Genomic DNA, 12,127 nt, shown 5'->3' on the forward strand with positions numbered 1-12,127 from the left:
GGATGCAGCTTGCAACCTCTGCTGTAGGTGTCCTGGGGAGGGGGCATAGGGCAGGAGCTGCAGAAGGCTCCAATTTCTTTCTTTTCCTTTTTTTTGTACTAGGGATTGAACCCACAGGCTTTTAACCACTGAATCATGTCCTCAGCTTTTTAAAATTTAAGTTTTGAGACAGGGTCTTGTTAAGTTGCTGAGGCTGGCTTTGAACTTGCGATCCTCCTGCCTCAGCTACCCCAGCCTCTGGAATTACAGGTGTTTTCCCCCATGCCAGACCCAATTTTTTTCCTTAATCTTATTTTGTGTCAGAGCCTAGCTAGATAGGCTCAGGCTGACCTCAAACTTTGGATCTTCTTGCTTCAGCATCTTGAGTACTGAGATTGTAGGGGGTGGACTCCTGTGCCCAACCCATAGTTCCCATCTTGAGACCTTGGGTCCTAGAAAGATATATCCCAGAATTGCCCTGGATTGTGTGAGCTGACTTAATTGGCAGATGGAAGTTACCCCTTGCCCTTGTCTTTTACACCACCCTTTTAGGATTAGCACAGGTGTAGTGTGGTTAGATTTTGAGAATGGGAGTAGTTTGAGGCTGGGGGGATGTAGATATCCTCCTTGCAAGGAATCAGGACTTCCCAAAGTGCAGCTTTGGCTTGGAGTCTCACTGTGCCAGCTGTCTGTAAATGGGGCTGTGAGTACAGTTTTGAAATGGAGTGCATTTGAGATGGGTCCCCCAGAACCTGTCGCTTGGCTTTGTTTCTCTGAGTTGTATAACTGGGCAGAGAAGGGGAGAGCTTGAGGAATCCCTGGAGAGGAAGGCACGGTCATGGAGCTCCTCCTTCCTGCAGAGTGATGGTGGCCGCACCGAAGACATAGTTTCAGCCCTTGCCTCAGGACACTTGGAGATGATGAGAAGTGAAACCTGAGCCTTGGAAGAGGGCTTGACATGGCTCTTTGGCCAGCAAGTTTGGACTGGGCAACTCAAGGAGGAAAGGGAGACCTAGAGTATTTCCAAGGCATCATGAACTTAAGCCATGGGAAGAATTCTGTGGGTGGCAGGAAGGGGAGGGCACTCCCACACTGGCATGTTCATAGTATTTTAGGGTGAGGAGTATAGATAATTAGGGGCACAGTGAGAGATCAGGGTAGAGGGATTTTTTTTTTTTAAGTTGTAGATGGACACGATGCCTTTATTTTATTTGTTTTTATCTTTTTTATGTGGTGCCAGGGACTTAACACAGTGCTTGATGCATACCAGGCAAGCACTCTACCCCTGAGCCACAACCCTGGTCCCAAGGGTAGAGGGAATTTTAGGGTCCAGTTTTTGGGCCAGGAGGGGTTCGTTGCTATATTATGCAACCTAGACATTTGCTAGTATGAGGGGTCTGTTGTCTACCATTTGATGTCTTCTGTGCCATATGAGACAGGTTTGATTGTGGAAATATCTGTTTCCTACCCAGCTGGATGAGTTTTCCTTGTGAATGGGTCTGTGCACCATTTCTTTGTTCTAAAGTCCACTGCTGTCCGTCATCTAGTAGCCAGTCACATTCCTGTAATGATTGAGTAGATAAAGAGCTGTCTTCTGGCAGAGAGGGGAAGAGCAGGAAAGCAGGACCTGGTGCCCTTGTGGCGATGATTATGTTCCTATTGGCAGTCCCATGCCCTGTCCTGCCAATCCAGTCCTGCACTTTCTCTCTGCACAGTAGCAGTCTCCGTCTCCAGTACAGGCCTGGTCAGTTCTAGGTGATGGCAGGGTAGGTGTTGATGGTAAGACAATCAATGCCTCTCATATTGATCTGAGAGGGACCTGATCTAGACACTGGGAGATGTTTAAAGGACAGACGGGTCTTTGAACTGAGCGAACTCCTAGCTTCCAGTATGGTTCCTCCTCACTGCTGCTCTCCTGGATGTTGTCTTTCTGTTCTGGGGTAGGACCTTGGAGTCACCTCAGGAGCTCCTGCGTTATGGCTCAGATTCCATATGGTTCTGTCTTCTCACCTTCCCATAGGTCAGGTTCCTACGGGAAGAAAGGTGGCTGGTTCTCAGATCTTGTAGACCCTCATGACCACCATGTTGAAATCCAGATCCCCAGTCCAGCAGAGGAGCAGCCATAATAGCCAGGAGGTAGTGTGGTCCCTCTCATTCTCATGATACCCTCTGCCCTCCTACTTCCCCTCCTGTGTCCCTAATTCCTAGTGTCTTCCTTCCCCTGCCAAGGATCTTAAGTCCTTTCACCTCTCCCTGTGGCCCTTTTCCAGACCAGCCTGTGGTCCTCAGGCTTTGGGATGAAGCTGGAGGCTGTCACCCCATTTCTAGGGAAGTATCGTCCTTTTGTGGGTCGCTGCTGCCAGACCTGCACCCCCAAGAGCTGGGTAAGTGTTGGTCAGGTTGGGCCCCACCCTAGGAAGCTCAGGTTAGCTTGGTTCTGGGAGCTGTGGTCCTGGGAAGCTGCTTTTTTTATGCCTTTCCAAGCATGGCCCTTCTCTGCCCCACACCTCTGCTTTTGTCTTTCAGGGAATGAAGGCACTGGTATTGGGTGTGTTGTTGGGCTATGGTTGGTTCCCAGGCCAGAGGGGCCAAAGGGAATACAGGGTGTGCCTAGAGGGCTGGTTTCTAGCCACATCTGCATGAGTACTGTGGGGACACCGTTAACTCAGACTTCCCCAGGCTCAGGCACATGGTTGAAGCCCTCTTGTGCACCCATGCTATGTGCTGGTGCTGAGGGGCCTGCAATTCCAACAAAGATCCAGGGCACATGTCCCTCTGATGTTGATGAGAGAACTTGTCCCAGACATTTTTGGGGGTGGGGGCACTGGGGATTGAACCCAGGGGCACTTGTCCACTGAGTCACATCCCCAGCCCTATTTGTATTTTATTTAGAGACAGGGTCTCACTGAGTTGCTTAGCGCCTTGCTGTTGCTGAGGCTGGCTCTGAACTCATGATCCTCCTGCTTCAGCCTCCCAAGCTGCAGGCATTACAGGTGTGCTGCAGGCATTACAGGTGTGCAGCAGCGTACCCGGCTCTCCCAGACTTTTGATACGCTGCTCTCTAGGACAGCAATTCCATATAGGATACAGCGCTTCTGTTTTGAGCATAGAACCCTTCTTCCTGAGCCAGCATCTGGATCTGGGTCAAATGTCTTTTGGAAGATGCTGTGCTGTAATTCTTTCTCCTGGTAGAATTGAAGGGCCACTTAAAGGGGCTGGGCAGGAACTCCTTGGCCCATGAAAAGGCCCTCCAGTACATGCTGTCCCTGCCCCCTTGGGCAGGAGTCCCTCTTCCACAGAAGCATAATGGATTTGGGCTTCTGCAACGTGATCCTAGTGAAGGAGGAGAACACCAGGTCAGAGCTGGGGGTGGCCAGGGTTCTTTTGGTGGAGGGTTGCTGGGTCCTGCTTTGTTATAAAGTGCCATTTTGTTCCTGTGATGGAAAAAGAATGGTCCCTGTCCAGCGCCTCATGCCCATAGTAGGGAGAGGCAGGTGAGCACGCTCGCAGCTCCTCCTGTGAGCATGTATGGATTGCCCACTGGGCGTCAGGCTTTGAACTTGTGCTCCTCTTGGTGGGGAGAGGGCTGGGACTAGGGCACAGAGAGGTGGTCTGTTCTCCCTGCTTTGCGATAAGCCATGCTCAGTGTCTTGGGAACAAGGGACTGGCTTGGTGTGATGGCTTTCTGAGGCATAGCCCCTTGTGGGCCCTGTGGGCGGCCTTCTCTGAATCACTGTCTCCCTTGCTCTGGGGTCTGTGCCCAGGTTTCGAGGCTGGCTGGTTCGCAGGCTGTGCTATTTCCTGTGGTCCCTAGAGCAGCACATCCCCCCCTGCCAGGATGCCTCACAGAAGATCATGGAAAGCAGTGGGTGAGGAGATAGGGTGGGGGTGGCCTGGCACTTCTGGATCTCTAAAGGGGCGGCTGAGAGGGCTGGCCGAGAGGACTGGCTGGGGCCAGGCTTCTAGAGTGCTGTCTTTGCCTGGGCCTCTTCTCAAGGAGGGAGAGTGAAGCCTGCAGCCAAGTCCTGGGGAGGCAGTCTGCTGCCTGCCTCACCCTAGCACCATTGCCCTGCACCCACAGGGTACAGAACCTCCTCTCAGGGAGGGCACCAGGAGGGGCCGGGGAAGGCCAGACGCCAGACCTTGTGGAGAAGGAGGTTCAGCGCATCCTGGGCCATATCCAGGCTCCACCCCGCCCCTTCCTACTCAGGTAACTCTGAACTGAAGGGCACTTGTCCCTGGGCTGGGGCAAGAGCTGGACGATATTTTTCTGAGTGGGCTGCAGCCTGCTGTCACCAGGTGCCTCCCTGCCCCACCCTCATGCAGTGCAGTTCTGTGTGCCTGTTAGATGCAGGACACTGGGACTAGAGGGGTGAATAGAGACACAACTGTAAGAAGGAAGGAGTGAGATGGAGGAACCAGTCATCAGGTGTTTCCCCAGCACCATCCGACTGCTCAGGGGCAGAGGGAAGGCGGGCAGCAGGGCTGTGCCCAGAGACTCTTTCACAAAGTCATTATTATCATGACGGGTGGAATCTAAGCTGGGCCAAGATGGAGGTGGCCAGAGTAAAGGTGGTCATGTCTAGACTCTGTCACAGTGCAGGGTTTGTCAAGGTCACTGGTGGTCTCTGCTTTCTGTTCTGGCTCAGTCACCACCACTCTGTTCACTGGAGGGGTGAACAGAGACACAGCTGTAAAAAGGAAGGGGCTGAGACAGAGACTGCTCAGAGCAGGAGGAGGCTTGTATGGCAGGACAAAAAAGGGGAAAAGGAAGCTGACTTTTAGGGTACAGAAGTGAAGTTGGGGGAGACAGTTTTGCTGAGGGAATAGCACTAGCAAGCCCCTGACCAGGAAAGGGTTGTGTTGCTCAAGAAGCTGATGTGGTTGGAAGCCAGCAAATAAAGGGGGAGAGCAGCTAGAGATGACTTTGAAAGGCAGAAATAACCAGATCATTCAGGGCCATGGAAGTTCAGGTGGGATCTCTAAGTGCAGCGAAAACCAGTTCAAAGGTATTAAGCAAGGAGTGGCAGCGTGATGAGGTGGGTTTCAAGTAGAGACCAGAAGAGCACTGGGAGAGCAGCTAGTCCAGGTGAGTTGTGATGGACAGTAGAGGTTGGAAAATGTGGATCAGGAGATCAAGGTGCTAATAATGGGACTCACTGATGGATTGGGTGATGGGACTGTGGGCAGGGAGGGGGAAAAGGGAGAAATCATAGGGGAGCCACCTGTACCCTAGAACCTGGTGGTACGTACAGAGTGGGATAGGCTTGGGGAGAAGGGAGTTGGCCCAGGAAGGATATTTTAGACTTAAAAAGTTCCAGCTCCTGACTGAGGATGCAGTTGCATAGATGGGTCTAGAGCTCAGAAGAAAGACTGGGGCTAGGGACGCACGTGTGCAGAGCTTAACATACAATTGGTGTTTAAAGCCAGGGGATGAGTGAGTCCCTGAGGGAAAGGGCTTAGGGTTGTGTATGTCAGACTTCGTTGTCTTAAGTACTGAGTAAGCAGAGGCCCGTTGGTGACCTTGACAAACCCTGCACTGTGACAGTTCCTAGACATGACCACCTTTACTCTGGCCACCTCCCTCTTGGCCCAGCTTAGATTCCACCCCTGTCATGATAATAATGACTTTGTGAAAGAGTCTCTGGGCGCAGCCCTGCTGCCCGCCTTCCCTCTGCCCCTGAGCAGTCGGATGGTGCTGGGGAAACACCTGGTGACTGGTTCCTCCATCAGTATGCATCTGCAGGTGCATTTGGCACTCTCAACGGTTCCCACCAGATTGTTCCTTCTCAGGAGATCAGCCACTGCCAGTGGACATCCTGCGTCCTGCCTTGTAGAGAAAGAGAAGCCATTGGGCAGAGAGTTCTGCTTGTTCACCACACCTTCCTGCCACCTGCTGCTACACCTCTGTCCTCAGTTAAAGCTGGTTTCCCAGCAGCCTCTGCACAAACTGCTTCCCACCAGTTTGCCCTCGTGGTGATGCCCTTTCCTTTTGTATCACTACCCCCACATTATTCCACCTTTCCTGTAGTTTTCAGAGACAGACTGGGCTCTACCTGGAGAAAATCTGGGTCTTGGTCTTCTTTGGGTGAATGGAGGCAGATGGCTGTGAATCTGACGTGAGCCAGTTTCACTATGAGGACTTGTGAGAGTATTGATGCCTCTGAGGGCCGGGTGTGACACCTGGCACCCACTCCTTTGCATCTTTACCACTAAGCAGAATGCAGCCTCTCTGGGCCTCACTTTCCTCTTCTGTAAAATGAGGACAGTGGTAGTGCCTGGCTCAGAGGAGTTCTAGGCGGCCCTCTGAGGTGTTGTGGGTTGAGCCTTGTGTCAGGCGACCCCTGCTGCATCTCAGGCTGGGTGTCACTTCCCAGGCTGTTCAGCTGGGTGCTGCTGCGGGTCCTGAACTGCCTCTTCCTGAACATCCAGCTCCACAAGGGCCAGATGAAGATGGTCCATAAGGCCGCCCAGGCGGTAAGGCCCAGCCCACACTGGGGTGAGATGCAGGGGCAGGGGCGAGGCGGAGCCCTGAAGTCCGGACCAGCCCCATCATGTGGTGGGAAAAATCCACTGCTCTCCAGCGACCTTCCCTTGTAGTCTCACGGTCCCGCTCCCAGGGGACCCGCTCCTAACATCTTTTCATCATGGTCTTAACAACCATGACATCAGTGCATTACCTTAAAAGTTTTGGGAAATGTACTCAGGGGAGGAGCTCTTCCGCTGATTCCTCTCCCACTGGGGCTCCTTGAATTTGCAGGTGATGGGGTTTGGCTTCCTGTGAAGTCAGGGTGGGAGCGGGTGGGCATTTCCCTCTGGCTCTCCCTGGAGCAGGGGTCTCCGCTGGTCTTCCTCTCTACTCACAAGTCGATCCTGGATGGAATATTGCTGCCTTTTGTGCTGCTCTCCCAGGGCCTGGGTGTGCTTCGTGTGGCTTGGGACTCCCGTGCCTGCTCTCCTGCTCTCAGGTAAGAGCCATGTGTCCCCCAGTCACATATGGGAGAAGTCCCAGGCTGGGGAAGGGTATCTGGGGAGGGGCATATGCTGACAGCAGCTCCCCAAAGGCCCCCTTCCAGGACCCTTGCTCCCAGCCATATGGCAGTCCATCCTGTGGGTCACAGATGGAGGGTCAGCTATGGGCTTCAGGGCCATGGCTGCCTCAGTACGTTCAGACAGGGCATAGGCTGGCTTTGGGTGAGACAGGCTCTCACTAGCCTCCAGCTTAGTCCCATCTCTGGAGCCCCTTCTATCATCGGCTCTTCTGTGCCCCACAGAGCCCTGCTGAGGAATATTGGGGGGCTTTTCTTGCCCCCAGAGGCCGACCTCTCTCTAGACAGTTCCAAAGGGATCCTTGCAAGGGCTGTGGTCCATGCGGTAAGTGCCCCCATTGGTCATATGTAAGCCAGGCCAAGGGAATAGGGCTCTGTTTCTGCTCTTGCCCTGACACCTGCCTCCCCCTCCCTCCTTTCCCAGGTCATGGAGCAACTGCTGGTCAGTGGGCAGCCCCTGCTCATCTTCCTGGAGGAGCCTCCTGGAGCTCCAGGGCCACGGCTGTCAGCCCTAGGCCAGGCCTGGCTAGGAACAGTGGTGCAGGCGGTCCATGTGGGTACTGTCCCAGATGCTATGCTGGTGCCAGTGGCCATTACCTACGACCTGGTTCCAGATATATCCTGTGACATGCATCAAGTGAGACCCTCCTGCCCTTTGGGATTCCAAGTGGACACCATCTCCAGACAGGCATAATGTTGTGTCCCGTGGCTGAGTCACCCTTAGGGCTGGGGTCCAAGTAGGGTGTGAGGTGTATCGTTCTGTAGCAGGTATCACAGCTATTATATCATTATCTCATTTCATTCTTGAAAAACCCCCTTAGGGTTGTTTCATGGATGAGAAAACGGGAGCGTGGAGAGGGCAAGGTCATGCTTGCATGAGGTTGGACTTGAGATAAAGTTACAGGCTGGGAGCAGAGGGCATCTCTGGAGAGCAGGACAGAGTAGGCAGCCCTGAGACCTGCCTGAGAATAGTGTCCCCAGCAAGCCAGGTGCTCAGCCTCTCCTCCCCACAGGCCTCCAGCCCCCTGGGGCTGTGGAGGGGAGCTCTGGCTGTCCTGCAGAGACTGCGCAGCTCCTGGGGCTGCCTCCACAGGGTCTGTGTCCGGGTGCACCTTGCCCAGCCCTTCTCCCTGCAGGTATGTAGCTAACTGGGCAAGGATGAAAGTCTACTATGGCTTTTGGCACCCTGGCCCTCAAACCCACTGAGGGAGAGCCTCTCCTGCCTCAGTGGTCTATGCAGGTTTCCTGTGGCTAGAGCAGGTCACCTGAGAGTCTTGTCCTGGCAGGAGTACACCATCAATGCCAGGAGCTGTTGGAGCGGCAGGCAGACCCTGGAGCACCTGCTGCAGCCCGTCGTGCTGGGCCAGTGGTAGGACAGGGGTGTGTGGGTTTCAGGGCCCCACAGGCAACCGTCCAGCTTTTGAAGTGGAACCCTCTCTCACCCCACTCACACAGGCATGTCAGCACCCCTGCCTCACATGCAGCATGGGGTCATGGATAATTCCAGATACTTGCCTATGGTCTGAGTGAGGCACATGGCCCACAGGCCTGGAAAGGGTGGGGGTTACAGGAGCCGTCGCCTGGGCTGGGCTGGGCTGGGCAGGGCAGGGCTGGGCGAACACCTTAGGTGAATGCTCTGGGCTTCCCAAACATGCCTGTTTTTAGATTTGGTCCCTTCATTCTTTGGTTTGTGTGTCTGTCCAGCACTGTTGTCCCAGACACAGAGAAGGAACAGGAGTGGACCCCAACAACTGGGCCCCTCCTGGCCTTCAAGGAAGAGGACCAGCTCCTGGTCAGGCGACTGAGCCGGCATGTCCTGCATGGTGAGGGGAACTGGGTGCCGGCCTTTGGGGAAGGTCCTACACAGTCCCTTCTCTCTGGGTTGACCAGTCATCAGGGACTCCTGTTTCAAATTCATGTCGGCACCTGACCCACTAACCTTTGGTGGCATACTTGGGACACGTGAAGAAGAATGGACCCTGCCCTTGCCCAAGGTGCAGGGCAGCTGGGCAGTAGCTGAATGCACACAGGCTGCCACCTGCACTAAGCATGTGCAGCACAAAGGCACATGCCCAGCTGTGGCCACCACATCAAGTCCTACCTGCCTGCTTTAGACTCATAGTGTCCCTTTACCTTATAGCCTTTAGCTACAAATGGTAAGGACATCTGAATGGAGTGGTACATGTAAGGGGCTTACCAGTGCCTACAGAGTCACATACTTGCAGAGGTCCCTTGTTACCCCCAGCCCCACCAGGCCTTACAGACCCAGGCAGGCCCCAAGCCCTAGGCCTGGCTTTGCATACGTGTGACCAGGGCCAGTTCTCCAGTCCTGCTCCCCTGCTGGGGTGGAGCTGTGTTGTGTGGCTGGGAAGACTTGCCAGATGACAGGGAGATCAGGCCCTTGACCAGCACCTGCCTCTGTCCCCAGCCAGCGTGGCCAGCTCGGCAGTGATGAGCACAGCCATCATGGCGACACTGCTGCTGTTCAAGCACCAGAAGGTAGGAGCCAGGGTGGTGAGGCCTGGTGGCCAGCTCTCCTGCTCAGCTCTGTTGTGTCCCATAGGGTGTGGTCCTGTCACAACTGCTGGGGGAGTTCTCCTGGCTGACAGAGGAGACGCTGCTGCGTGGCTTTGACGTAGGCTTCTCAGGGCAGCTGCGGTGCTTGGTGCAACACACGCTGAGCCTGCTGCGGGCACACGTGATCCTGTTGCGCATCCACCGTGGGGACTTGGTGGTGGTGCCACGGCCTGGTCCAGGCCTCACACACCTGGCACGCCTGAGTGCAGAGCTACTGCCTGCCTTCCTGAGCGAGGCTGTGGGTGGTGAGTCCCGAGGGTGCGAGTGGGTAGGGTGTGAGTGCAGGGTGAGGGGACCTACCCATTCACTCTCCCCTGCATCCACCAGCCTGTGCTGTGCGTGGGCTGCTGGCAGGCAGAGTGCCACCCGAGGGGCCCTGGGAACTTCAGGGCATAGAGCTGCTAAGCCAGAGTGAACTCCACCGCCAGATCCTGCTGCTGCTGCACCTGTTGCCACAGGACCTGTTGCTGCTGCAGGTCAGACCCGCCCATGGGGTCCTGGGCCCCTCCTGGGTTGTTGGAGGTGGCCCAGCCCTATCCTGCACCCTTCTGTGGTAGTAGTAGTTGTGGCCTTGCCCTGTCTCTGGCTAGGCCCCTGGCTTTCCTGGGGTCACACAGGTGTCCATCTCTCCTCAGCCCTGCCAGTCTTCCTACTGTTACTGTCAGGAAGTGCTGGACCGGCTCATTCAGTGTGGGCTCCTGGTCGCTGAGGAGGTAGGTGTGGCAGCTGGAGGCAGAGTCCCTGTGTGGGGCCTGGCTTGCTCCAGCCTCTCCAAGTACCAGATGCCCCCGACTCCTCTGTGCTGTGTGCTGTGGGAGTGGGCTGCCCAATGGCCCAGCGCACAAGGGAGCCTGACTCCACTGTACCTGCCCTGGGCCCACGAGTGTCATGACAGAACTGGTTGTGTGTAATGTTGGGGTCCCCTTCACACCTTCTGCCCTGGCCTGTGCGTGCTTTGGGGCTCCCTCCCTGGCCAGCCTGCCAGGGACTAATGGCTCTCATGGCTTCCAGACCCCAGGCTCTCGGCCAGCCTGTGACATGGGGCGTCAGCGTTTGAGTGCAAAGCTGCTGTGGAAACCGAGTGGGGACTTTACTGACAGTGACAGTGATGACTTTGAGGAGGCAGAGGGCCGGTACTTCAGGGTGTGTTGGGAGAAGCCACTCCAGGAGGGAGGCAGCAGGGGGTGCGGGTAGCTGCCCTCACCCTGGGCTCTTCCCCTTCAGCTCAGCCAGCAGTCACGCTGCCCCGACTTCTTCCTTTTCCTCTGCCGCCTGCTCAGTCCACTGCTCAAGGCCTTTGCACAGGCTGCCGCCTTCCTCCGCCAGGGACAACTGCCAGATACTGGTAAGGCTCCCCCTGTGCTTGCCGTGCTCAGGGCAGGGTTCTGCCCAGGCAGGACTTGGATCTAGGTCTTCCTTCTGCAGAGGCAGGCTATACAGAGCAGTTGTTCCAGTTCTTTCAGGCCACGGCCCAGGAAGAGGGAATCTTTGGTGAGTCCTAGCAGCCAGCGCAGGTTCCTCAAGTGGGGTGGATTTGCTGGTGGCTTCTGCCCCCTGCTGGCAGTGGTAGCCCAACTCCAAGAACTGACTACAGAGAGGGCCTTAGCTCCTGTTGTTTGGAGGGCCCCTCAGTCCAATCAAAGCCCTATCCCTGGGCTATTCCCTCTTTAAACTTAAACAAGAGGAGGAAAGCTGTGTCCTGTGGCTCCCCCTGAGCCTTCACTTCTCCTCTCTCTAGAGTATGTGGACCCAAACCTCGCCATCAGTGCTGTCTGGACCTTCAGAGACCTGGGGGTGAGAGGGCCAGTGTCACCATCCTCCTGCTTTTAACCTCTGATAGAACTGTTAAAGGAAACCAGCTGTGTCCCCCACCTGACAGGGCTGGCCCTGATGACACCGTAGACACTGGGATTTACCTAGGAATAGACATGATGAAGGATGAGGCAGTTTTCCTATCCATCTTGGTATCCTAAACCACTGGCTTTCCCTACTCCCAGGTGGGGTGCTGAGGGCAGCTGGAGAGACAGAGGCAGACACAGAGGCCTGAGGGGCCAGAGGTCTCACTGCAGATTTCTGAGAACCAGGTGTGGCTGTTGGCCCTGTGAGCACAGTCCCGTGTGGGAGTACTCACAGTCCCATCTCATGGCCTAGGTGCTGCAGCAGACGCCCAGCCCTGCAGGCCCCCAGCTTCACCTGTCCCTTACATTTGCCAGCCGGGACAATCAGGACAAGTTGGAGCAATTCATCCGACAATTCATCTGCAGTTAGAGCCATAAGGCAGAGCCCGATCTCAAAATGCCTCAACCCAGCTGTGTCCTCGAGACAGAAGACAGGAGGCTGCAGACCCCTGGCTGGACTAAGAAAAACTGTGGTTTGACAGTGTCTTGGGTTCTCTATCATTTGGTGTAATAAACAAGGGGAATGGACGAGTCCTCATTCTCCAAATCCCAGAGTATCCTTTGGGTGTGTGTTTTTATGTCCTCCTTCCCCAGTTCTGTGAAAATTCCCATCTTGCCCTCATA

At 55.2% G+C, this 12,127-nt stretch overlaps 1 protein-coding gene across 8 annotated transcripts in view; it reads left to right on the forward strand.

Annotated features, from left to right (window-relative positions):
• Gpat2 (glycerol-3-phosphate acyltransferase 2, mitochondrial) overlaps nt 1-12,060 on the forward strand; it is a 31,568-nt gene extending 19,508 nt beyond the window's left edge. For 2 of the 8 annotated variants that reach the window (XM_046420014.2, XM_046420015.2), the window contains exons 3-23: nt 2,000-2,115; nt 2,250-2,363; nt 3,262-3,335; nt 3,744-3,848; nt 4,061-4,189; nt 6,357-6,456; nt 6,814-6,947; nt 7,254-7,353; nt 7,453-7,665; nt 8,042-8,164; nt 8,315-8,397; nt 8,733-8,851; nt 9,457-9,527; nt 9,592-9,850; nt 9,933-10,081; nt 10,241-10,318; nt 10,617-10,738; nt 10,830-10,950; nt 11,031-11,096; nt 11,344-11,399; nt 11,757-12,060. In XM_046420014.2, coding sequence (XP_046275970.1) covers nt 2,053-2,115; nt 2,250-2,363; nt 3,262-3,335; nt 3,744-3,848; nt 4,061-4,189; nt 6,357-6,456; nt 6,814-6,947; nt 7,254-7,353; nt 7,453-7,665; nt 8,042-8,164; nt 8,315-8,397; nt 8,733-8,851; nt 9,457-9,527; nt 9,592-9,850; nt 9,933-10,081; nt 10,241-10,318; nt 10,617-10,738; nt 10,830-10,950; nt 11,031-11,096; nt 11,344-11,399; nt 11,757-11,982 — 2,505 coding nt within the window. In that variant the 5' untranslated portion in view covers nt 2,000-2,052 and the 3' untranslated portion in view covers nt 11,983-12,060. Of the gene's footprint in view, nt 1-1,999; nt 2,116-2,249; nt 2,364-3,261; nt 3,336-3,743; nt 3,849-4,060; nt 4,190-6,356; nt 6,457-6,813; nt 6,948-7,253; nt 7,354-7,452; nt 7,666-8,041; nt 8,165-8,314; nt 8,398-8,732; nt 8,852-9,456; nt 9,528-9,591; nt 9,851-9,932; nt 10,082-10,240; nt 10,319-10,616; nt 10,749-10,829; nt 10,951-11,030; nt 11,097-11,343; nt 11,400-11,756 lie in introns of all 8 variants that reach the window. The other 6 variants (XM_058571396.1, XM_058571397.1, XM_058571399.1 and 3 more) reach the window with 6 other exon arrangements.
• The last annotated feature ends 67 nt before the right edge of the window (nt 12,061-12,127 follow it).

This window comes from Marmota monax, unplaced genomic scaffold (genome assembly GCF_021218885.2).
Source record: "Marmota monax isolate L192 unplaced genomic scaffold, Marmota_monax_Labrador192_F-V1.1 WCK01_AAM20220418_F8-fsc00178, whole genome shotgun sequence".
NCBI classification, from domain to species: Eukaryota; Metazoa; Chordata; class Mammalia; order Rodentia; family Sciuridae; genus Marmota; species Marmota monax.